The 26,120-nt window shown below is 43.9% G+C and overlaps 1 protein-coding gene across 1 annotated transcript; it reads left to right on the top strand.

The window, feature by feature from the left end:
* The first annotated feature begins 984 nt into the window (after positions 1 to 984).
* Positions 985 to 17,824, top strand: LOC132076051 (deleted in malignant brain tumors 1 protein-like). Its single transcript, XM_059476938.1, has 19 exons — positions 985 to 1,048; positions 2,153 to 2,194; positions 4,441 to 4,594; positions 6,111 to 6,325; positions 7,065 to 7,097; positions 7,526 to 7,567; positions 8,791 to 8,829; positions 9,186 to 9,203; positions 9,419 to 9,724; positions 10,385 to 10,414; positions 10,806 to 10,853; positions 11,466 to 11,619; positions 13,141 to 13,355; positions 14,145 to 14,177; positions 14,593 to 14,743; positions 15,090 to 15,301; positions 15,570 to 15,742; positions 16,393 to 16,781; positions 17,441 to 17,824. The coding sequence occupies exons 1-19, from the start codon at positions 985 to 987 to the stop codon at positions 17,718 to 17,720; spliced, it is 2,598 nt and encodes an 865-aa protein (XP_059332921.1). The 3' UTR covers positions 17,721 to 17,824.
* Positions 17,825 to 26,120: the final 8,296 nt, after the last annotated feature.

The raw sequence follows: 26,120 nt of genomic DNA, 5'->3' as shown, positions 1-26,120 counted from the left end.
CCAGGCTAAGTAGCTCTGTGATTCTCAGGTTTTAACAGAGTTCAAGTATTGCCAAATTTGCTGTGCAAATGTGGGTTCCTTGATGAGTACTCAGATCCACTGAAACTTCATCATGGCCTGAGATACTTTATCTTTGTAAAAATCCATTTTAAGTTCCATTGGGTGCCCTTACTTTTCTATTACCTTAAATCTTTCGTAAATCTCGGTGGGACAACTGTGTAAAGAGTTCTGCCAAGCTCTTAAGAGCTTCAGAAATAGAGAATTTGGGATGAATTGTCACTTGTTTTCTATATTTGCCCCCATCCCCAGACTTAGAACTCTTGCTCTCTGGGAAGGTTTTGTGCTGTTTAACAATGATCAGTGTATGACCACTGAAGTTTGGCTTGGGTTTGTGTCAAAAGTCAAAAAATTACTTTTGATGAACTTGCAGAGCTTAAGCAATCCTGACTCTTGCTGCCCTGGTGAGGATAGAGCAAACTGAGGGATGAACAGAAAAAGAAGATTGCACTCACTTTTACTGCATGTTTTTGTGACATCTTCCAGGACAGGGTGCAAAGGTTGTTTCCCACTGTAGTCCCACCCTTCCACTTTTTGTGTTCAGTCACAAAAAGAAAAACACATTTTGCAACAGCCTAAAAAGCAGCTTTGGGTCAGTTACAGCTCAAATAAAGGGACAGGTTACATAAGTGACAGCAAGAGAACACCACAGCCAAGGAAGGATGGGCTGGAAAAACAGCAGCTACTGCAGCCCCTTTGATCTCTGCTTTTCCTGCATCAGATGCCAGGTGTTGTCCTGCTGTGGAACCAGGAACCTGTAAATATTGGTTTACAAATCAAACACGTGGCGATGGAAGCCGGGGAAGTGCGAGCAGAGGGGAATGTGATATTGAGCTACAGAAAGGAGAGGCTGGGCTGCTGAGCTGCACCCTCTGGGGACTCTGCCTATAAATTGTGGTGTCCTTCTGCTCCGGCAGCTCCAAGGAGATGGCTGCCACCAGGATCCTGCCCTGGGTGCTGATGGTAATTCTTCACATGCAGGTGAATGCAGGTAAAGACTTCCAATCACCTTTGTAGCTTTATTTCACCTTGGGCTAACGTTGGGATTTAATGGTAAAAGAGGATTTACCAGCATGGCTCAGCTCTCTTGAAAACCATGAGCAGGGCAAACCTATGAGCTGAGCAAATCAATGTCATCAAAACTGCTTAATGAATTTCATTTCTTTCCCATTATTTTTTGTAAAGAGCCTAGTAAAGGAAATTAAAATGAATATACTGCAAAGCCAATTATAACATTTTCCTATCGTTTTTATTGGGATAATGGCTTTAAAGACTAAAAAGTATTTTCTGGACTATATATACATGTTTATTTTAAAGGGGGTGAGGTGTACAAACCATGTGGTTTGTATTTGATTAGATTATAATGGAAATTATAATGGTAATTTTTGTTAGTCTAATTTCCCAGAGACAAATTCCTGTTAGGAGTGTAATTTAATTTGGTTGCAGAGTCAATGATCAGCCCAGCCACTTCCACCCCTTTAGCGACCAATACAAATATTGGTGGGTCTGATGGGAGGGTGGATATTTCAAACGGGGTGAAATAGGCTTTTTCTATTCCAAAATCACTTTCCCCCTTTCCAGGTGAGACCTCCCTGAATGAGCAGGGTGCTGGCAGAGACAAACCCCTTCTTTTTCAGCAGCTGCTGCTGTGTTCTCTATGCAGGGATGCAAAAAACATCAAAAAGTGTTGCCACAGCTGCTGTCTTTCCACCCCTTCCTCTTTAAGGTGTTAAAAGCCATCCAGCCCCACAGATCTCTGAATATCCAGGTGGTTACAGGTTTAACCCTGGATTATGGGGGATTCATTCTGCTCCCTGTTGCTCTCTTCCAGCTCAGGGAGCTGGGGGACCTGAGAAAACTGGTCCCACTTCAAGGCACTCTCTGGGCCACTTGCAGGTTCTGGTGGGCTCACAAGGAGTGTTGATGGTTAATGGGAGAAAACACTGCTGAAGTTGACTAAAATAGGCAGAAATCTCCTGGATTTAAAGTTCATTGGTGGCAAATTGCTTGAGACTGAAACAGGGTTTGAGGATGTTTCGTGTTAAATTTGCTTTGTTGACCTTCACATATGCTATCTTATCTTTGTCTTCTGTAGTAACAGCAACACCTCCCACAACAACTACCCCTCCCACGACTTGTAAGTAGAATTTATCAGATCGTTACTTTATGTAATAGTGATAGATTTATGTTTTTGTCACAGTATTTATGGTTGGGAAGAAATTGGTATGATTAAAATGCTCACATTTGGCGCAGCGGCAGTTCATATACAGACACGAATAGGATGGGGCAACTGGAACTAGCGTATCGAGCTTTTATTTTTCCAGCATCAATCTCATTTCATTGTTGTGACAATGGAGAGGAAAGATGCGCCAGCTCTCTGATCTGGCAGAAAGCCAAAGAAAGTTAGCGTTACAACATACTATAAGACAGTCTCAATTTCAGTCTCAGCCAATCACATAGAGCAAAAGCACAGAGCTTCATTCATATTTAACCTTCTAAAGATATAATTAAATATACTTTTTGCAATTTAGAAAGCCAAATTACATAGGCCTGTTGTTCTATTTCTCACATCTGCGCTACAGCTTAGAAATCTTATTTCTGCTGCCTTAGCACTGTTCAAAACTCTGCTGTTAAGGCCTGTCTTTTTTACCACTTTTCTAAACCCTCTGATTTTCATGAATTCCCACAATTCCCCCTCTCTGGTGACTTAAAAAGAAACTTTCGTAACTGTGTCGTTTGCTACTCGCATTTCATAGCTCTACTATAGTATTGTTGCTTACTATCTGCTTGAGGCTTGTTCTTGCTGACGCTAAGCATTGCTATGTTACAGCACAGCAACTTAATGCTGTGAAGGCTCAGTCAGTGAAAAAGATATGAATCACGACTGACAATAGTTACAAGTCATTGTTCAAAAAATTCTTGTCGATTCTAGGGTCTTAACTCAAAACTTTCTTCTATTTCTATTCTTTCATATGTCATTTCCGTGAGATTTCAAACATTCTCTGTGCTTCTTACTTCCTACTTCTCTCTCTTGTAGGACAAAAACTTCTCTAGTTGTTTTGTTCATCATTTGTCACACCCACTGAAGTATGCAGGGGATTACTGTCAATATCATTACCAAAACACCCAATATATAGAGACCTGTCTTGCAAAGTTGCTTTAGCTAAGGTGTAAAGCTCTATTCTTGGAACAGATCATCTAACCAGGATCCACTATCCTCTTTAATTTGGGCTGTCAAATCTTTCCGGTTTTGTATGCTTTTGTGAATGGATTCAGAATGATCTGATAGGATCATACAATGCAATCTTTCAAATTCCATACAACTATACCCTTGTGCCAGTAAAAGAAAATCAATTGCTGCTCTATTTTGAAGGGTAGCATGTCTAACACTATCAACATCGATTAACATATCACTAATTGCAGAGGATGTGGCATTAGCTTGTTTGCTCATCTAACCAGATCTAATTGTTTCAATGCCAGTGATGAAGCCAATTGGGGTAAAAATATAATTGCTGAAACTCTTCTTGCAGCTTTCTAAGGCTTGAAATCACTCTGACAGTTCTCCTCATAATGAGGAACAGCTCCTGTTCTCCTTTGTTTTTTTTTCATGACTGCTTCAGATGAAGGCACAATTACAGTGAGCATCCTAATGCTACTAAGGGCCACCTTCAAGGTGTGCTGGAATGCCTTGCCAAGCCCTGTCTCTACAAATAAACCTATATCCCTTGGGTAATTGTCATGGATATTGGTCAGCTTCAGAAAGCACATCCTAACTGTTTGAAAAATTACACTAAAAAAATTCTGTATGCAAAATAATGGGGAGTAACATTGTACTTTGGAGGGTCACCTTTTTGCCAAGCACTAGCTATGAAGGCAAAGCAAAAATCCATTGTGAAAGAACTAAGGATTTCCAATTCTTGGGGTTCAGATGCTGCCTTGGGAAGTTTTTTGGACCAAACATTCTAGCTCAATGTGGGATTGTTTCCATAGCCTATTTCACTTAGCTTACCATTGGGTTGACTCCCAGCAGGTTGCATCTCTTGGGAAAAATGCTGGGAGTGAACTCTGCTGATTTCTCCCTGCAGCACCGGGTGCCTCCAGCTCAACTTCCCCTCTCACTGACCACATTGAGGTCCAGAGGAGTTGAGGGGTCTGATTTTCTCCTTCCCCAGGCATCCCACTGGACAGCCAACCCCATGGACCTGGGTTTCTGTATGAGCTGGGCTGGGGGGAGGCAGGGGTGATGTTTTGGGGTGCCTGGCAGGGAGGGTCTCTGTGGGGCTGTGGCAGAGCCTCCTTGGCAGGGCCTTGCCCTTCTCTGATGGATTCTGGCCATGGAATAAGATCTCTCTGCCCATGCCCAGGCTCTGCTCTTTTCCTCAGGGAACGTCTCCTGTGGTGGCTTACTGCAGGGTTTGTCTGGCACCTTTGAGAGCCCGGGATACCCCAACTCCTACCCCAACAACGCCTACTGCGTGTGGAACATCCGTCCGTGGGACCCGGCCCGCAGGATCCAGCTTGAGTTTACGGATGTGGAGTGAGTCCAGCCAGGCTCTGGGGTGGCTTTGTCCCCACTGTGAGACCTTGGCAGCCTCTGCCCGAGCGCTGGGGTGAGGTGGCAATGGGGCTACTGGGCCCTGCAGCTGTGCTTAGACAGATCCTCTTCTTGTAGTAGAAACAGGCCAGGGGATAATGTGCTCTGACTCCATGATTCAGAATGCTGAATAAATTGCTTTATTAAAACTATATGATATTATATTATATTAATACTATACTATAACTAAAGAGAAACTAAAGATACTATACTAAAGAGATACTATACTAAAGATATACTATATGAAAGAATACTAAAGAAAAACCCGTGACTGTCTGAGACAGCCAGGACACAGCTTTGAGTGACTGGCTAATCACTCAAAACAACTTTCACCTGGGCTCATTTAACCAAATCACTCTGCATAAACAATCTCCATAACACGTTCCACACGTGCAAAACCAGGAGCAGCGAATAGAGACAAGAATTTCTCACTGCCTGAGTTTCTCACTGCCTTTCCTTAGGAAAACTCCTTGGGGATTTTGTGCCTGCTGCTGTCGCTACAGAGCACGACACGACGCAAAGCACCAAGACTCCATCAGAAGGGTGTATAAGAGAGATTTATTACAGCAACATGTTGCTTTTATAGTTTTTCAAAATATTTACACTCACTTTACAGGCACATTCACTGCCTGTTGGTCATAAGAAAGAAACAAGCTCACAATAGGTGAACAAGGAGCCACGTTATTCTGTGTGCCAGCTAGAGTCCATATCTTTTAACTTTCTTCCTTTCATCAGCTTGTCATGGTGACTCTCGGGGTCTCTAGCTGGTCACAGTGACCCCAAGATGTGTCAGAAAGTCTCTTTTCCCAGCTTGGCAGTTGAAGAAGGAGTCAGAACTCTTCATTTCTTGGTCTCAAAGTTGTTTACTGTTCCTTGTGTATAAAATTTTTTCTCCTGTCCAGACGAGGTCCTCTCAGCAAGACAGTTCAAGGCACTCTGCCTGCCCCCAGGTGGTGTTATCTTTTTATACTAATTTAGACAGTGAGCTTCTACTCTAAACCAATCCAAAAGTGTCAACATCAGAGCAGAAGACGGAGACCAAGAAGGAGAAGGAGAAAGGCTGGACACACCCAGATTCCTCCATCTTGTCGCCTGAACCCCCATTCTAAAAACCCCAAAAATCTCTTTTTCACCCTGTGATAAATTCACTATCATTCTACTTAAACTTTTGTGGCTTGTAATTCTTCATATAAAGTTGGTAATTGCTTTTTCTAAGGGCTCAATCAAAGGCACAGGGGTCCTGGGCTCCGAGCCTCCTGGGCAGGGGCTCGAGTCCTCCAGGGCAGCCAGAGGAGTTTCCTGGGGTCCAACAGGTGACAACCTTGGTGTCTTCCTCAAGAGAGATACGGGGCTTTCCTGATCTTCAGCAGGCCTTCTCTGGCTCACAAGAACAGTACAAAATGCCTTTCTACATGCTGCTCTCTGTGAGGAGAGCTGAGGCCACATCTCCTCCCTGCAGGCTGGAGGACAGCAGCTGCTCCTACGATGCCATTGAGGTGTTTGATGGAGGCTCCCCCCAGAGCAGGCTCCTGGGCCGTGTTTGCTGGAACGACCATCGTGTCTTCACCTCCTCTGGGAACCAGCTCACCGTCCTGTTCCACAGCGACTACGTTATCACTGAGAGGGGCTTCCACGCCTACTACTCCTCATTTCTTGCCTTCAGTTCCACCATGGGTAAGACTGGAGCTGTCCTCTACTCCTCGCCAGGGGAGGGGCTAAATCTCAATCACAAAGAGCTTCTGGTGGCTCTCAGCACCCTGTGGGCATCCAGACCCTCTGGCCCCACTTACAGTCATCCTGGCTCAAGGGTGGTTTTCAGGAGAGGGTGGCCATGAAGCTGCTGCCAGACACTGTTCCTGGTGGGCCGCAATGGGACTCTCCAACTCCCCCAGTGCTGCCACTGAGCTATCATCAATTTTCCTGCTCTATGCTGTAGGCAGAGGAATTGATCAGCCTTGGCAAAATTATTGCTGCAGAGGCCAAAGGCTGCTTCTTGTTTTTCCAAAATAAAGGCAGCTGATGTGCTCAGCCACAGTGCAGAGAACTCCTTTTGGCAGCTGAGGCTGGCTGCTGCTCTGTCTGCAGTGCCAGGCTCCCTCTGAATGGCAGCAGCACCATCTGCTTGACCATCCCCTCCTTCCAGTTTGGTGTCACCACAAACATGCTGAGGGTCCCAGAGATGCTGAGGGTCCACTCCATCCCACCCTACTGACCTTTAACAGAGGAGATCAAGACCCTGGGCAGGTGGGTGGAGAGGGAGGGCTTGGAGTCCAGGCAGTGATTGTGGGTCTGGTGTTGCAGTGTCCCTTCAGGAGCTCTTCTGGGGAGGGCTTTCCCCCAGAGGGCTGTTTCTCTTAGGCAAAATGCTGAGTGTATTTTGTATTTCTTATCACCTGCTGCTGTCTCCCTACAGATCCCAGTACTCCTACTGTGTCACCAACCCCAGGTAGGTTTGGAGGACTTGGGTAAGTTTATGAATTGGATATTTATCAACTTTTTGCTTTTAAAACAAAATTATTTTATTTTTTTTCCTCCTCCCTTTGGTCATTAGCTATTGTAATAGGTGGTTCCTCTTTCAAGGAAGAGCTGATCTCCACAATTCCAGCCTCAAAACTGTCCAGTGCTGTGGAAAATATTTGTGTCCTGCTAGTGCAGGCACTGCAGATCAGCATTATAAAATCTGTTCAGCATGTTTAGCATCTCCTAACCTGCTTTCAGATGTGTATGAACCCAATGGAGAGGCCACTGGAGCTGATTGAAGTCACAATTTCTGCATTTAGACATTAAATTCATACATACATACTCCAAACAAAATACTTAAGGTGCATAAATACCTTCTTCCTCTTGTATTTTTCTTTTTTTTTTCCTCTCTAGTGACAACAGGAGGTTCCACAACAACTATTGAGACCACGACGAGTAAGTAGAATTTATCAAATTGTTACTTTATATAATAGTGATAAATTTGTGACCCAGTTAAAAAACAACGGGATAGAGATCAATCACGTTTCTGGGCGTACCAGAGCCCTGTCCTGCAGGACACCTCTGATCCCTTTCTGCCACCTGGAGGCTTTCCATCAGCCCTGGCAGGGAAAACCTGCTTTGACCCAGTTGGTGAAACCAGCAGCGTGGTGTTGGCGGAATGAGTGGTGTTGGGGATGGAAGGGAATGAGAGGGAGCTTGGATGTGGTGGGAATGTCAGCAGAACCTGGGACAGGGAGCTTTTGGATACTCCCTTTCAACCTGCAGCTGTGCCCAATGAAAATAATGAGATGTGCAGCCTCCCTTGTCACTGGCCTTGTTCTGACCACCTCCCCAGATATTTTATGTCCTCTTCATTTCTGTTGAGGTTTTGCCTGCTTGATTTGGAGAAAGAGGCAGTTTGTCACAGCCTATTCTCATATCGGTAGCAGAGCCATCATCTCCTGATCAGGTCAAGTGAAACCAACAGACAGAATCAAAGAATTGTTCCAGCTGAAAAACACCTTTAAGATCATCAGTTCAATCATTAAGCCAGCAGCCCCACACATTTACATGTCTCCATGAGCCACATTTACATGTCTTTAAAATCCCCTCAAGGGATGGTGACTCCATCACTGCCCTGGGCAGCCTGTTCTTTCCAGAAGATTTCCCCTTATCTCCAGTCTGGCTTGAGGCTTTGTCCTGTTATAGGGGAGAAGGGACTGGCCCCAGCTGGCTGCCACCTCCTTTCAGTGTAACTGTGGGGAGCAATTGGGTCCCCCCGAGCCTTCTTTCCTCCAGGCTGAGACCCCCCAGCTCCCTTAAGAGGATCCCCACAGATTTGTGAATATCCAAGTGGTTACAGGTTTTCCCTGGATTATGGGGGATTCATTCTGCGCTCTGTCCCTCTCTTCCAGCTCATATGGCTGGGGGACCTGAGAAAACTGGTCCCACTTCAAGGCACTCTCTGGGCCACTTGCAGGTTCTGGTGGGCTCACAAGGAGTGTTGATGGTTAATGGGAGAAAACACTGCTGAAGTTGACTAAAATCGAGAGAAATCTCTTGGATCTCAAGTTTGTTGGCTGCAAATTGCTTGAGACTGAAACAGGATTTGAGGAAGTTTCATGTTAAATTTGCCTTCTTGACCATCACATATGCTATCTTATCTTTTTCTTCTCTAGTGACAAGAAGACCTCCCACAACTACTGACTCCACAACTTGTAAGTACAATTTATCAGATTGTTACTTTATGTAATAGTGATAGATTTATGTTTTTGTCACAGTATTTTTGGTTGGGAAGAAATCAGTATAATTAAAAAGCTCACATTTTCTTTAGGGTGGGGATGGGAATGTACATGAAAAGTAAATTATCTGGGATGGAGGAATTTGGGGATGGCTTTGCTCTCCAGCAACCAGCCTCCTTGATAGAATGAAAAAGGTCTTCTTCACTTGTGCCCTTCAGTGGGATCTTGACTCACTAGAGGAAGGGTAGAAAGCGCTCACAACTCCCAAAGAATTTTGTCCTAATCCTCTTGCTCTCTGTGTCTTTTTTTTCTCTGCTTGTTCTCCTCCACAGTTCCAATCATAGCTGATGGTGAGTCCGTCTGCCATGGTTCTTGTCCCAGCCCTGGGCACAGGGATGCGATGTGCCTGCCCCAACCTCTCCATCCCACAGCATGGGAGCTGAGCAGGGTTCCAGCCCTGGGCTGTGCTGCAGGTGGATGCAGCCATGCCCAGGGAGGCTGTGGGATGTCATTCCCTGGAGCCAGAGCACCACTGTGCTGACCAAGGGGTTTGTGTCTCTCCAAGAGATCCACCTGAGGCTGAGCGGCGGCCCCAACAGGTGCGCAGGCAATGTGGAGATCTACTACTTTGGAGCCTGGGAGAAGGTGTGTGGCTACCTGTGGGACATGCAGGATGCCCAGGTGGTGTGCAGGCAGCTGGGCTGTGGCTTCCCTGAGGCCATCATGCACCCCTTCCCTCCGAGCGACTCCTACTCCTCCTACCTGTTCACTGAGATGAACTGTATGGGCAATGAGGAGTTCCTGTGGTACTGCCCCTACGAATACCAGTATGATGCCTGTTACCATGGAGCTGCTTCTGTCGTCTGCTCAGGTGGGTGTCCGTGTTTTGGTGCCATTTTCCTGAAGAAAATCAGTCTGGATGGAGGTGGGATGAAGGCTGCCCAGCCCTTGCTCCTTGCTCAGGGCAGCAGCAGGTCGTGGGTGCACAAGCCTGATGCAGAGGGAACATCAATCTCATGTTTGCAGACTGTAGCTGGGAAATGTGGGGTTTGGGCATCACTCCTGCACAGAGCAGGGTGTGAGGACAGGGGTGGATGCCACGGGACAGAGAGAGAGAAACGGCAAGCGTTTCTCACAGCGGCTTGTGAGAAATTTTAGGGAGCTGGAAATATATGATAACCTGTTCACTATAAACAATTTGCAGGTGCTGTTTTTCTACTTAATTTTTCTGTTCCTCTCAGGGACCGTGAGTGAGAAAGATGTTTCTGTTAGTTAGGCAATAGAATAGAACCTCTTGTACCACTCTATGAAAAATACGTGGTTCTTTTGAATAAAGCCTTCTTTGCCTCTTCTACGATCCTGGCTCTCGCCTGTCCCTGCCCTGACCCTGGCGCACAAGTGACAGAGAGGGGTGGTTTTTAGTCAGGCCTTCCTCCCCGTGGGTTCCTCCATAACTTTCCATGAAATTAAGTACATGTATGGCAAGCCAAGCAGTTCTAGTGCCTCACACGCTCTGATTTTCTCCTTCCAGACTCGGGAATGACAGTGACTCCAACAACAGGTAACCAGAGATTTCTGTTCATATGTGGGTTTTCCATGGGGTTTTCTTTCTCTGGGATTCTCTGTGTAGGCTGCACTCACAGACCCTGGCTAATGTCCCTAACATTGAGGGAGATGTGGGATTGCTTGGGATCATTTAGGATTGAGTAGCCACTTTTTCTGTGGGAGAGGTTTGGCACTGGTGTTGATGGTGCTGCAGTGGGGATGCCCTTGGGTAAGCGCTGGTGCTGTCGGCACTGCAGCCATCTCAGTCCTGCCACACTGCAGTGCTGACTGTGGGCTTTGGCTTTCACTGGGGTTCTGTGAGGTTCCTATTGGAGAGGGGGGACTCCCAGCAGGATGATCCTCTTGGGCAAAGCACTGCTTGCTCACCTGCTGCTCTCTCCCTGTAGAACCAGCTGTCTTCGGACTGATGGCCACCATGCCATGGAATGCCACAGGTATGTGCAGAGGAGCTGTGGGGTTGGACTGGCTTCTGCCCTCCATTATTCCTCACAGAACCATGGGATGATGAAGTTGGAAGGGATGTCTGGAGTACAACTGTTCCTACCCCCTGGCTGAAAGCAAGATCGGCCATAGCTGGCTTCCCAAGACCATATCCAGAGGGCTTTTGCCTATTTGCCACCTCTGTGGGCAACCTGTGTCTGTGCTCAGTCACCCTTGCAGGAAAAAATTGTCTCCTGATGTTCAGAGGAAATTCCCTGTGTTTCAGTTTGTGTCCATGGTCTCTTGAGGGGCACCACCGGAAAGAGCCTGGCTTCTGCAGAGGGTTGGCTCCCAGCAGGTTTTATTTCCATTGAGGTCCAGAGGAGTTGAGGGGTCTGATTTTCTCCTTCCCCAGGCGTCCCACTGGACAGCCAACCCCATGGACCTGGGTTTCTGTATGAGCTGGGCTGGGGGGAGGCAGGGGTGATGTTTTGGGGTGCCTGGCAGGGAGGGTCTCTGTGGGGCTGTGGCAGAACCTCCTTGGCAGGGCCTTGCCCTTCTCTGATGGATTCTGGCCATGGAATAAGATCTCTCTGCCCATGCCCGGGCTCTGCTCTTTTCCTCAGGGAACGTCTCCTGTGGTGGCTTACTGCAGGGATTGTCTGGCACCCTCCAGAGCCCGGGATACCCCAACTCCTACTCCAACAACGCCTACTGCGTGTGGAACATCCGTCCGTGGGACCCGGCCCGCAGGATCCAGCTCCAGTTTACGGATGTGGAGTGAGTCCAGCCAGGCTCTGGGGTGGCTTTGTCCCCACTGTGGGACCTTGGCAGCCTCAGCCCGAGCGCTGGGGTGAGGTGGCAATGGGGCTACTGGGCCTTGCAGCTGTGCCCAGAGAGATCTTCCTCTTATAGTAGAGACAGGCCAGGGTATAAAGTGCTCTGACTCCATGATTCAGAATGCTGAACAAATTGCTTCATTAAAACTATATTGCATTACATTAATACTATTTTATAACTAAAGAGATACTAAAGATACGTTACTACTAAAGATACTATGCTAAAGAGATATTATATTAAAGAATACTAAAAAAAACCCAGACAGACAGTCATGTCTGAGACAGCCAGGACACAGCTTTGAGTGATTGGCTAATCACTCAAAACAACTTTCACCCATGTCCAATTAACCAAATCACTTTGGGTAAACAATCTCCATAACACGTTCCACATGTGCAAAAACAGGAGCAGTGACTAGAGATAAGAATTGTTTTCTCCTTTGAGGTTCTCGCTGCCTTCCCCAGGAAAACTCCTTGGGGATTTTGTGCCTGCTGCTGTCGCTACAGAGCACGACACGACGCAAAGCACCAAGACTCCATCAGAAGGGTGTATAAGAGAGATTTATTACAGCAACAGGTTGCTTTTGTAGTTTTTCAAGATATTTAAATTTACTTAACAGACACATTCACTGCCCGTTGGTCATAAGAAAGAAACAAAGTTCTCAATATGTGAACAAGGAGCCACATCATTCTGTGAGCCAGCTAGAGTCCATATCTTTTAACTTTCTTCCTTTCATCACGTTGTCATGGTGACTCTCGGGGTCTCTAGCTGGTCACAGTGACCCCAAGATGTGTCAGAAAGACTCTTTTCCCAGCTTGGCAGTTGAAGAAGGAGTCAGAACTCTTCATTTCTTGGTCTCAAAGTTGTTTACTGTTCCTTGTCTATAAAATTTTTTCTCCTGTCCAGACGAGGTCCTCTCAGCAAGACAGAGAGGCGGCACTCTGCCTGCCCCCAGGTGGTGTTATCTTTTTATACTAATTTAGACAGTGAGCTTCTACTCTAAACCAATCCAAAAGTGCCAACATCAGAGCAGAAGACGGAGACCAAGAAGGAGAAGGAGAAAGGCTGGACACACCCAGATTCCTCCATCTTGTCGCCTGAACCCCCATTCTAAAAACCCCAAAAATCTCTTTTTCACCCTGTGATAAATTCACTATCATTCTACTTAAACTTTTGTGGCTTGTAATTCTTCATATAAAGTTGGTAATAGTTTTTTCTAAGGGCTCAATCAAAGGCACAGGGGTCCTGGGCTCTGAGCCCCCTGGGCAGGGGCTCGAGTCCTCCAGGGCAGCCAGAGGAGTTTCCTGGGGTCCAACAGGTGACAACCTTGGTGTCTTCCTCAAGAGAGATACGGGGCTTTCCTGATCTTCAGGAGGCCTTCTCTGGCTCACAAGAACAGCACAAAATGCCTTTCTACATGCTGCTCTCTGTGAGGAGAGCTGAGGCCACATCTCCTCCCTGCAGGCTGGAGGACAGCAGCTGCTCCTACGATGCCATCGAGGTGTTTGATGGAGGCTCCCCCCAGAGCAGGCTCCTGGGCCGTGTTTGCTGGAACGACCATCGTGTCTTCAACTCCTCTGGGAACCAGCTCACCGTCCTGTTCCGCAGCGACGGCAGCGTCACCAGGAGGGGCTTCCACGCCTACTACTCCTCATTTCTTGCCTTCAGTACCACCATGGGTAGGACTGGAGCCGTCCTCTACTCCTCGCCAGGGCAGGGGCTCAAGCTCAATCACAAAGAGCTTCTGGTGGTTCTCAGCACCTTGTGGGCATCCAGACCCTCTTAGAGGGGACACTTAGAGGTATCCTGGCTCAAGGGTGGTTTTCAGGAGAGGATGGCCATGAAGCTGCTGCCAGACACTGTTTCTTTGCCTGGTGGGCAGGAATGGGACTCTCTCCAACTCCCCCAGTGCTGCCACTGAGCTATCATCAATTTTCCTGCTCTATGCTGTAGGCAGAGGAATTGATCAGCCTTGGCAAAATTATTGCTGCAGAGGCCAAAGGCTGCTTCTTGTTTTTCCAAAATAAAGGCAGCTGATGTGCTCAGCCACAATGCAGAGAACTCCTTTTGGCAGCTGAGGCTGGCTGCTGCTCTGTCTGCAGTGCCAGGCTCCCTCTGAATGGCAGCAGCACCATCTGCTTGACCATCCCCTCCTTCCAGTTTGGTGTCACCACAAACATGCTGAGGGTCCCAGAGATGCTGAGGGTCCCAGAGATGCTGAGGGTGCACTCCATCCCACCCTACTGACCTTTAACAGAGGAGATCAAGACCCTGGGCAGGTGGCTGGAGAGGGAGGGCTTGGAGCCACACAGGGACCCCCCGTGTGTCCAGGCAGTGATTGTGGGTCTGGTGTTGCAGTGTCCCTTCAGGAGCCCTTCTGGGGAGGGCTGACCCCCAGAGGGCTGTTTCTCTTAGGCAAAATGCTGAGTGTATTTTGTATTTCTTATCACCTTGTGCTCTCTCTACAGCTCCCAATACTTCTACTGCATCACCAACCCCAGGTAGGTTTAGAGGACTTGGGTAAGTTTATGAATTGGATATTTATCAACTTTTTGCTTTTAAAACAAAATTATTTTATTTTTTTTCCTCCTCCCTTTGGTCATTAGCTATTGTAATAGGGGATCCTTTTTCAAGGAAGAGCTGATCTCCACAATTCCAGCCTCAAAACTGTCCAGTGCTGTGGAAAATATTTGTGTCCTGCTAGTGCAGGCACTGCAGATCAGCATTATAAAATCTGTTCAGCATGTTTAGCATCTCCTAACCTGCTTTCAGATGTGTATGAACCCAATGGAGAGGCCACTGGAGCTGATTGAAGTCACTATCTCTTCATTTAGACATAAACTTCACACATATGTACTCCAAACGCAACCCTAAAGGTGCATACATATCTTTTTCTTCTTGTATTTTTCTCTGCAGAAGATTATTCTTGTGGTGGCTTGCTCTCCTCTTCATCTGGTACCTTACAGAGCCCATTTTACCCTAGAAATTATCCAAACAATGCTGACTGCGTGTGGGAAATACAAGTAGAAAGCAACTTTCGTGTCACGCTTACATTTACAGATATTCAGTAAGTAGAAATTCATTATTTGGGAAGGTGAACATATGGGAGTGACAACTTGGACTTACTAAGCAAAAACCTACTTGATTTCAAGAATCTTTATCAAAGCTTTTAGTATATCTGGAGAGGGAAAATGTATTGATTTTTGCTTATTTAGTCAAAAAACATGGCTGGCATTTACTGAGACAGAAAGTGGAGGCTGTAGTTTCCATTCCAAAGGTTTGACAGTCATATCAATCAAATGTATTCTTCTGCTATAAAGAGCTAATCTGACTAAAAACCCAAACCAACAGGCAAACAAAACCAAAGAACGTAAAAACTAAGCATAAAACTAAATAGTTTCATCGCTTGCCAGGATGGAAGGTGGCAGATGCCTCTCTGACTATGTGGAAATCTACAATGGGCCCCTGCACGGCTCTCCTCTCCTTGGGAAGATTTGTTCTGGTTATTACCCCACGTACACATCGTCCTCCAACCTGCTGAGCGTCCGCTTCCACAGCAACTCCCGATACACATACAGAGGCTTCCAGGCCAGCTATCACTCCACTCCTGCTGATGACAGCACCAGTAAGTTCATCTTTAAAGCAGAAACATGCTTTTCAATTATTATCTAGTTCGCTGGTTGTTAATCTTGTTAGTGTTTTAAATTAGATTTTTAAAATTTAAGTTAGATCTGTAGTGGTTTTGTGGAGGTTCAAGTCCATGGTTTGGATTCTGAGCTCCTTCCGCCAAATCAGCTGCTTCTGCAAAAGGTGGTGTTTATTTAATCCACTGCTTACAACCTTTTTTGGTCACTTTACTGAGCTTGTAACATATTTTCTTTGCCATCCACTAGCCCTGCTGTGTTTGCCAGACTACATGCATGTGGTTGTGAGCAGATACTTCCTTCAGTCCCACGGCTACTCTGCTTGGAACCTGACCCTGAACGACCCCCTTTGCACACCCAACATCACATCAAATTCTGTGTCATTCGACATTCCGTACACTCGCTGTGGCACTGTCAGAGAGGTAGGACTGAACGTTTCAACAAAGTGGGCAAAAACGGGAGGATATAAAAATTCAAACAGGAGAATTTGCTTTGGAAACCAGCCCAAATTGAAAGCTACCTGAGACCTGCAGGGACTGGAAGTGTCCTGGTGATTGTGGGTTGTCTCCCTCTCTCCTGAAGGATATTTGCACTTGCATTTCCTGCCTCTGCTAACAGAGCATTCCCTTACAGCCCGTCATTCATCTCCAAAGGAATAAGCTGTGGAAGGATACAAATACTTGGCATTTTCAAGGTCCTAGGCTGAGTGTGATAGCTATAAAAGTTTCAAAGCTTTCACTAAATGTGACTAATAATGTCATAGCCAGATTTCAGCTAAATATTGTGCCAGACCTGAACCTTCACATACTTAATGTTGTACAAGTAGTATTTAATTCTGTTATGTCTGCATTTATTGTGAGTAGTTTTCTAGATCAAAATTGTGGGCACTGAATATCACATGAAGATTCTTATCTTGAGAACAGAAATTACTAGATTCAGACTTTTCCACATCAGACTTTCTGGGAAATAATGTTTTTACAGTGCACATTGCTGTAAGGATACAGCAAAGTTCAGAATGTATAGTAGGGTACCTGAATATATGAGTTAATTTTATATTTTATGTGCCAAACAGGGGAACAATGACACAATCAGCTATTCCAACACTATTAGAGGGTCCTCTTCTGGTACGTTAATCACAAGAAATAGAAATCTTCTCTTGCATGTCAACTGCAAGATGCTCCAGAACACGTGGGCAAAAACGATGTACGTCGCAGACGACAACTTTGAAGTGAATGAAACTCAGTATGAGAGATACGATGTCAACCTCACATTTTATGACTCCTCAAGCTTCTCAAGGCCAGTGTATGACTCACCCTACCGTGTTGGCATCAACCAGAATTTGTTCCTACAAGCTTCCCTGCACAGCTCTGACCCATCCCTGCAGTTATTTCTGGACACCTGTGTGGCATCTCCCACTCGCCACAATTTTACAACAAAGTCCTATCCTATAATCGAGAATGGGTGAGTTCTTATGAATTACAATTACAGATAAAACTGCCTTCAAATTTCTGCATCTCCTATTAATTTTTATTTTTTAATTTAATGGAATAGTGTGAATATAGCATACGATAATGGCAGCTTTTAATTAATTAATGGACAAGAGCATTCAGGGTTTACTGGGAAAAGGGAGATGCATTGACCCAAAATATAACAAACACACCACAGCTTAAAATAAAAAAAGTAGACCAAATGGCTATGGGCAGCTCACGATGGATATTATAATTATTATATCTTTGTAATTATAATAGTTTATTTTTATTATTTACTTTATTACTAATTATCAAATTACATTATTAAATTATAAAATATTAAAATTTATTCTATATTAATTATTAATTATTATAAATATTAATTTTTAGAAGTTAATAGTGAAATGCCTCAGGTAAGGTTAATTTACCTTCACAGAATCATACAAACACCAGGTATCAGACACACGACAGGCTGAGGAAAGGCAATGTGCTTGAATTATGCCAAAAAAGGCATTTTGGTTTTCCAGCTTGCAGCTTTCTGAACTGTTCTCACAATGCTTAAAAATCACTTCTCATGTGTGTTTTATTGCATGTAAATGACTGACTGCAGTGTGTATTCATGAGAGGGTTTTTTTTTTTGTTTCTTTTTAGGTGTGCCAAAGATCCCACCTATGCTACGTATTACTCACCCTTCAGACACACCCTCAGGTTTAAATTCAATGCCTTCCAGTTCATTCAGAGCAACCCAGAGGTTTACCTGCAGTGTGAGCTGGTGGTCTGCAGGGCCTATGATTATTCCTCCAGATGCTACCAAGGCTGTCTTCGAAGGTCCAAGAGAGAGGCCAGCTCTGACAAAGAAAGTGTGATTGTTGTTGCTGGCCCAATACAGCTCTGGAAACCTGAGATAATGGATGAACTTGGGTCTGAGTAAAACTGTCTCCTTTGACAGATAGCATCTTTAAATGCCAATTGAATTCTGTAAGAAACCATGCTGCAGGGTTGCCAAAAGCTCTAGAATAAATATTAGGAATGTGCTCTCTGACTCATGCCTGTTAATCCCACTTCACATCAGTCGTCCCCATATAACAGAAATGCTACTTCAGCAGTTCCGTGGGGAGTGAAATTTGTGATTTTTAACCTTTTGGTTTGTTGTTTGCTTTTGTAATGGAAAAACTGGAATGTCGAAATTGCAGTTTAGGCTCTATAAACAAGCTCTATTAATATACACTTGAGTCTGGATGTGTTAGAGTGCAAGAAATCTGTTAATCTAGAACAGTATTTTCCAGCATTTTTTAAGGTTTGGGACATAACACAATGAGGGATAAAACATGACCAAGTCTTTTAATCTCTCCCAGACCTGAATTCATTTGTCATTCATGAAAACCTGAATTTGACTGCTGTTCCATCTGACGTTTCCTGAGCATTATTTAATTTTTGCTGTCAGCCCCTGGCAGTTCATAGAATCACAGAATATCCTGAGTTGGAAGGGATCCACAAGGATCAATGAGTGCAGCTCCTGTCCCTGCACAGACACCCCAACAATCCCACCCTGGGCATCCCTGGAACTGTTGTCTAAAGGATCCTGGAGCGCTGGCAGCCTCGGGGCTGTGCCCATTCCCTAGGGAGCCTGGGCAGTGCCAGCACCTCTGGGGAAGAACTTTTCCCTGAAATCCAACTAAACTTCCCTGACACAACCTCAGGCCATGCCCCTGAGCCCTGTCACTGGCCACCAGAGTTGGTGCTGTCCTTCACTTCCCCTCACAAAGAAGCTTCGGACCATGATGAGGGCTCCCCTCAGTCTCTGCTCTCACTCTGGATGGGCTTCTCTTGAAGCAGAAAATGAAGAAAGTGATTCCATACCAGATTATGTAAACCTTGCTAAACACCTGGTCACAATGTCTGAGTAGTTTGGTGGTTTGAGAAATTTTATATTACTGAGTAATATAATTGATGATTCAAGATGAAAATCCAAGCTTGTCTGGCTTTCCTTGGTGGAGGCTCACTTCATGAAAAGAGGCGGGCTTGACCTAACTCAACATTGAAGAAGCCAAAAGACCAGGGAAAGTTTAACAACCCACAGATAGGTTGCCACCTGTCCTGGTTTAGAGCAAATTTGGGAGAGAACCCCCAAAAGGGCTCCGGTAGGAAAGTAAATTCAATCGGCCCCTCCCCCTAACTGGTCCGGGAGAATATACCTCCTTGGAGAAAAGTGGAAAAAAACTGTTTATTAAACTATAAAACCAAAACAATATGAAACAATAAAACCCCTTGTTGCTCCAAAAGAGATGACCAACTGAGAAAACCCCGTCACCAGGTTGCAGCTCAGCTCACTCAGTCTCTGATCAGTCCCTCAGTGCTGGCAATGTCGCAGGCCAGGCCCGGCCTGGTGGGCCTCAGGTGCAGCTGCCGGTGCTCCCCTGGGTGTTCAGGCAAGAGCAGGTTTAAACAGCTCCAAAGAAAAGGGAAAAAAATCCCACAGTCCAAGGAACTTCTTTGCCTCAGCTAGATAAACTAACTAAAAACAAAAAAGTGCTCTGTCCCACTGTCTGTCCATCCGCAGACAACACAGTCAGGAGCAGAAATGTGGAGGAGTGAGAGCAGTGTCTGAAAAAAAGGCGGTGAGCTTCTTCTCTCCCCCCTTCACTCTCTGCAACAACTCTCAAAGATACAAAACTTATTATTCAGCATAAACAAAATGAGACAATTGGGGATAAAAGCATCATATAGTCAACCCAGGACACTACCCTGCAATATTAGGCTTTCTTATTTAATTACAGCACATGAACCATAAAATCCCTCTTCTCAAGATGCATATCTTAGTTCTGCCAGTGAAAAATACAGCCAGATCTACTGTGAGATCAGCACAGCACAACACCCTGTGCCTGCAACACCTAATCCTGAGTGCCATCATGTGGCATGTACAGGGAGCCAGCACTGCTGTGGCACCTCAAACCCCAGGTTCAGTTTTGGGCCCCTCACTGCAAACTATCACTGAGGTGCTCGAGTGTGTCCAGAGAAGGGCAGGGAACTGGGGAAGGGTCTGCACCACATAAGAAGGGGGAGCTGGAAATGTGTTCAAAACTTCCCAAGGGAAAAAAACTTAGATCAGACGGCAGTGCCTTTTACTTTTCGTGTGCCACAATGATGAAGTAATTGCACCACAGCAGGAGGAAATTTTTCAGTGGAAGGGTCCTGAAGGGGAAGAGGGCTGGGAGATATCATGGACTAAGGACTGAACCGGATGGAAGTTTAATGACACACAAGGGTTTCATATTTGTGACTTAAGCCAGTGGAGTAGCTAATGGTTTCTGATTACCTTCTGTTATCATGCAACCACAGCCTACAAAATTGCAGCAAAACCCCACACAGCTCCATAATTTCCCCCTCTATTAAATACTGGTGAATGAATAGAAAATATATCAATGTCCCCAAAGAGGTATTTGCCCTGTCACATTGGCATTAAGGCCTGAAGTTGTCCTCACCATTCCTCGACTATGTATAAGTCTTCTCCAGTCCTATATAAAATCTTAAGTTTAGGGCAAATGGTGTAGTCCTTAAAGTGCTCTTAGTTAATGTAAATGATGATTATTAATAAATTACATCTACTCTCATATGTTTGTTTTTTAAGCATGCTTCCCTCAAGTGCTCCACCAAATCTTATTTGAAAAGGGTTGTACTGACATTTATTTCTGGTCACTTCAGTAAAAGCCCACGTTATTATTATTCTTAGCTCAAGTTCTTGGTTCAAAACTACACCAATCTTGCTACACTGTAGGGTGGCAGCTACAAAGAGAACAATGGAATAAGTCAATGGCTATTGTCTCTTTCTTTTGGAAGGGATGACTCACCCATCCTTATGAAGGACAGAGTAGGTTCATTGTGTTGTTGTATTCACATGAACCAGGGAACACCAAAGCCAGAGCTGCAGCACAGCGAAATCCTCAAGAAAAACATCTAGGTCAGGGATGAGGATAGGATATAGCAAGAGATGAGATGTATTAAATTCTAATTTGCAAACACAATGCAGAATCTTTCCAGAGTACTTTGAACATTTCTGTGGATCTGATCTGTTCTGGGTCCATATTTGTTGAGCTTGAAGTCAGTCTAATATATCTGAATATCAGCAAAAGTCATAAAAATATATTCTATATCCTCTCATTTTAAGATGTCTCCACCACCTTTCCCCCTTTTGTTCTTTCCATTGTATATAGATAAATAGACCAATACAAAATTCATCTTCTCTGACCAAGAGATGTTCGCTGAAGTGCCTGGCTTAGGCAAGCAAGTCTTGCCAGTTTGTTCCAGCAGCCTGTGAGCCCTTGGACAGCCACTGCCTGCCCGTGAATTATGGTGCAGCCAAATTCTGGGCCACAAATCCTTGGTTATTTATATAACAGCAAACACAGCATGGAGCCCACTGAACAGACCTCATCTCTGACTTTGAATGGTAAAGAACAAAACCTGCTGCTTGGCCATGCCCTGGTTGTGCCAGGCTGTGCGCTGTGCGGGAGGGTGTGACACAGGTTTCTGGCTTGGTTCTGGGGAGTTTTCCAGTGTGGGGGGCTGAGGTATGTTTGCCCTCAATATGTACCATCATTGTGAAATTTGCCAACTGAGAGCTTCACTCGAGCAGTGAGTAACAACTCAAGCAGTTAAGCAAATATCTTCAGGATGGATTTCCAGAAGTGTGTTGGAGGCCTGATCATGCAGAGGTTAGGGCAAACACTTCGCTGCCCCAGTGGTTTACAAAGAATTTAGGAAACTAGTCATAGTAAAGTTATGCACATAACTTGTTTAAACATTTGCTAATTCAAATATTTTATTTTAATGGTTTCTCTTGGCTCACAGTTAAATGTCAATGCATATTTGCCATCATGCAATATTTAATACAGCAATATATGTGTAAAACTGGTTTCCTTTGCTGTGGCAAAATTAACTAACTTCTCTTCCCAGTCTATGAATTGTTACAGAATGCCTTGTAAAGTGGGGGTAAGGTGAAATGTATTTCCAGTTGTCATTGCCCACTCATTCAGTAAATACTGCTGCCTCACATGGTCAGGTGTACAGCATCCCTCACGCCATAAAAAGCACCCTGGCAGAAATTATCTGCCCAGTTAGGTGGGAAAAAAAATGTAAATGTGAATGGAAATGGCACATACTGCACTTTGTTTTCCATCTTGCTACCTGTATGATTCAGAGAAAATAAAACATGCAAAACAGAAAACTAGATTGTGTTCCACTGAGTACTGGACTGCAGATAGAAATTTCTTTTGTTCATTGGTAATTTTTCTTTGGTGCAGATTTTGATTATTAGAGCTGCACATTCCAAAGATAAACTGCTTGATTCTTCTAGATCTTTGGTTACTGCAAGGAAGAATGTAAAAAGTATTAATAAGTTTAAAGATTTGTGACAGATACAAACAAAAATCTAGTTCTACTTTAAATGACAAATCAAGGCACACATAATTTATACAAAGGATATAAATTACTGGGGCCTTGATTAAAAAAATACAAAAGCAGTAATCCTGCCTTTTTCGTTTTGGCTCTTCGGGGTTTTTCCTGGTTTTTGAGCTTTGAAAGAAAAAGTTCCTAGAACAGACAAAGCATGGGGCAGCACACATAGATATCTGCTGTCCAGGGAATTCCTGGGAAGACTTTGCAGAAGCTGGGCTGAGTGGGGAAATTATCAAATCCACTCTTGGTTAGAAACGTAGACTTACATGTTTGGGAATGCACGACCTTCAGTGCAGTTGGCTTCTTTAGGATAAAGAATATTATGTAAATTTAATGTAGCTTTTCTTTCCCTGAGGACCACAGGTGTTTCTCTCCACATAAATAGACATGAAACAAAAGTACTGTGATACATAACACCACATGTCACAAAAAGTAATTTGTACTGTATTAGTTTTTAAATGTCCTTAAACACTATATATACAGAAATTTAGTAACAAGTTTTCTTTTAATCCACTAACACTCCAAGTAAATACAGTTTATTATTTTTAAAGTAGTTTAATTCAGCTTTTTTTTTGCATTTCTGTGTTTAAGCAGAAGGAATATTGCTTTAAGATGACTTCTTTTTAATTTTGTTAATTTCTGGGAGGTATATAGGATGAACAGAAATCCTTGACAAAGATGTAATATTGTGGCCAAGGAATTAGTTTCAAATACATTTTCAAAACTCACGGGTTATTAAAAGGCTTCAGAAATATGTAATTCTTGCCAAGCTGTGAGAACAAAGAAAGAAATAATGAGGCTGGCTCAAGGCAGACATAGAAACACACTCTTGGAAAGGTAAAAGAACAGGCAAAAGCATTGAGACAAAATGGTGTATATAAGGTGAGTTTTATCTTTCTGGAGAAGGACTTTGAAGTTTATCAGATTGTACCAGCTTTAAAGTATCATAAAAGTTGAGCAAGAGATTATAAACTGATTGGTGATGAGAAGTAATTACTGTGGAACTGTTAAATGACTGATTCCTTTTCTGTTTCTTGCTTTGAAAATACCTTTCACACAGACAGGAAGGTGTTGTCTTATATATCAAGAGTTCTGTTATCATTATAGTGCAAGAGTTCCATGGCCTCAGAGTTTCCTACCTCCTCAAAGTTTCTCACAGACAGCTCCTCTAAGCACTGACTGCTCCTGATCCTTGCAGCAGCCATCTGATTCTAGTTCCTACCAATCCACTCTTTTATAACACTGTTCTTATTTGCTACAGGTGTGGCCTGTTTACATCAGGCCTGCTCCTAATCTTTGCTAATTGGTTCAGCTGCAACTCTTTGGGGGATAAGATTACATTCTACACCACCTTGATTTACCCATACTGTATCCCCCTACAATAATGCATATTCCTTTCCTCTATACCTCCCTTAGGTTTAGATGTCCACCACAAAGCCCCCAGCAGCAGCACAACACCTCTGGTGGATTCTCTCTTTTGAGCCCCAGTGGTTTTTCCTGCAATTAGGCATTTTTGCATGTGGAGAGCTGACGTTCCTTGAGCCACTCCCTTTGGCAACTGGCAGCATCCTTTCCTTCCTGCTGGTCCTGCTGGCCTAAAGTCAGGGCAAGAAGGTGAACAGATTAACACTGAAGAGAGCTGGAAGTCTTGGAGCCAAGTTGCTTTCTGTGTTCACACCACCTCTTTCAGGAGCCAGTTGTCCCAGACTCCCCCAATCAGGTGTTTTTTCTCTGAGTAAAACTCAGAAAGGAAACTGAAACATTTAATGAACACTACAGCTAAAAACACTTAAAAGAATTAGGGGTGATTTGAATAGAGGAGTATAAAAAGGGAGTGGAGGTTAAGAGCCAGGTTTGAGGATCAACACAGTAGGAAAGAATTCAGCTGCAGGGTCACCAAGGCAGGTGCAGATATGGCCCAATAAGGAGCATCCACCAAAGTTATTCTCACACTCTCTACCAGAAATCCTTCAAATACAGGCAGTTCTGGCTGCTGGGGACATTCATTCACTACGTGACAAAAATGCACGTGTCATGTCCCAAGGGAAGTGCAGGTCTGTTCATACAAGGGGTTTTGAGGCTGTGAGACCCAGGACACCACCCAAATGTCAGACACAGGCATGGGTGGTGTACAGATAGATTTCACCTGAATGTGGCTTTTCATAAAACAACTGATATTTATTTTTGCCTCTTTCTTAGGCTTAAAACTGAACAGTTTTCCTTTTGTGGGGACAAAGCAAAGGAGACTAAGATAAGTCTGAGTGCTGGGTGCTTCCCTGATGGGGTATGGCCCATCTGGTGCAACACAAAATGAAAAGGGACAGATATGGGAATTGAAGTCCTGCAGAGCATTCCCAGGCAGATACAGAGACTGATTTTGTTCAAGTTCCCTCTTGCAAGAAGCATATGACAGGAAACCAGTACAGAGTGTTATTGTAAGTAAGTCTTCTTATTCTCTGTTAAACTGAAAGAAAATGATTGATCAATGAACACAGCAGGGCTTTCTATAGCGTTTAACAGCTCTGAGCCACTAAAAATGACAACTGTGATTGAAAAATTCAACAGTTGCTTCATTTTGATTGAAATTGCATAAAAATATTTGGTTTTTAATCCAACTATAACAGTATATTATATTGTTCAATATATTATGTTCAGTATATTATATGTTCAATATATTATATTGAACACTTGCTCCAGAAAGCCACTGACCTCTGAAAAAACAGGTTATGCATTAATTGAGGTTGATATTCTTAGACAAATGTCTTAAAGTTTCCTGTGTCTCAAGGCTTTTGACCACAGTAAGACAAATTTGATCCCATGTATTTTATCTCACTAATCAGTGGTCAAGAGCCAAGGCAAAAGTTTTATTTATTCTTGAGGTTATATATATATATATATATATATATATATATATAACCTCAAGAATAAATAATATATAATAATATATATAATAAATAATATATAATAATATATATAATAAATAATAAATAACATATATATATATATATATACACACACACACACATATGTGTTCTGCTACCAGGAATGCAGTCTCAATAACTTGCGTTTTTTGTGGACTTTTATAATACTTCATTTTTCACAAAACTTCCTGCTGCTCTAATCTCAATATGTGCAATAGATAAGACAAATAATTGAGGCATAATTTGTAGATTACATTGGAATTTTATCCTCTACAAATCAAAGGTGCCTGTTATTAAGGCATAGGTCCTCATATAAGTTAAAAAACGGTTACTGGAAGTGCCAGAAATGCACTGGTGAGATCCAGGAAGTAGCCTGACGTTCATGTGTTCATGAACCTTGCTAGCAGATTTAATTATTGTGGATTAATTTAACATTCAGTCTGTTTCTGAAAGTCCTTGATAACACCCATAGCTTTTCTGTTCACATTGTCTCATAGCAGCTATGGCTGGACAATCTGGAGACCCTCAAGTCCATCCCCTTGCTCAAAGCAGGGTCAAGGAAAACAAGCTGCTCAGGACTGCCCAGTTGGTGTGAATATCTTGAATAATATATTGAGGAATCTATAAAATTTCTGGGCACCCTATTCCACTGGTTGTCCAGCCTCACAGTGGAATTCTCTTTCCTCATGTTGAGTTTATTGTAGTTCAGTTTATGCCCATTGCTTCTCAACCTGCCACCAGGCACCACTGAGACAAGTCTGGTTCATTTTTCAAGAATCTTAAACCAGAATTGACCTCATGAGCCCCTCCCAATGACAGTGTGTGATGACTCCACTGAGCACATGGTATTGTTTTTGCTCTTGTCGGGCAGTCAGGTGCAGTAGAGCTGTGAATAGCAATGCTCAGGCTTCCATTTCTTTATTAACATGTGAGTACAATCGGTTGTATTTAGCATT

Source organism: Ammospiza nelsoni, chromosome 8 (assembly GCF_027579445.1).
Source record: "Ammospiza nelsoni isolate bAmmNel1 chromosome 8, bAmmNel1.pri, whole genome shotgun sequence".
Lineage (NCBI taxonomy): Eukaryota > Metazoa > Chordata > Aves > Passeriformes > Passerellidae > Ammospiza > Ammospiza nelsoni.
The sequence above is the reverse complement of the archived record's forward strand: the minus strand, read 5'-3'. Positions and strand labels throughout refer to the sequence as shown.

Bases quoted from the DNA above. Each gene is read 5' to 3' on its own strand.
- LOC132076051 (XM_059476938.1), top strand. From the start codon at position 985: ATGGCTGCCACCAGGATCCTGCCCTGGGTGCTGATGGTAATTCTTCAC. The intron at 11,620-13,140 runs GTGAGTCCAGCC...TCCTCCCTGCAG, and splicing joins CTCCAGTTTACGGATGTGGA to GCTGGAGGACAGCAGCTGCT. The intron at 14,744-15,089 runs GTAAGTAGAAAT...ATCGCTTGCCAG, and splicing joins CTTACATTTACAGATATTCA to GATGGAAGGTGGCAGATGCC.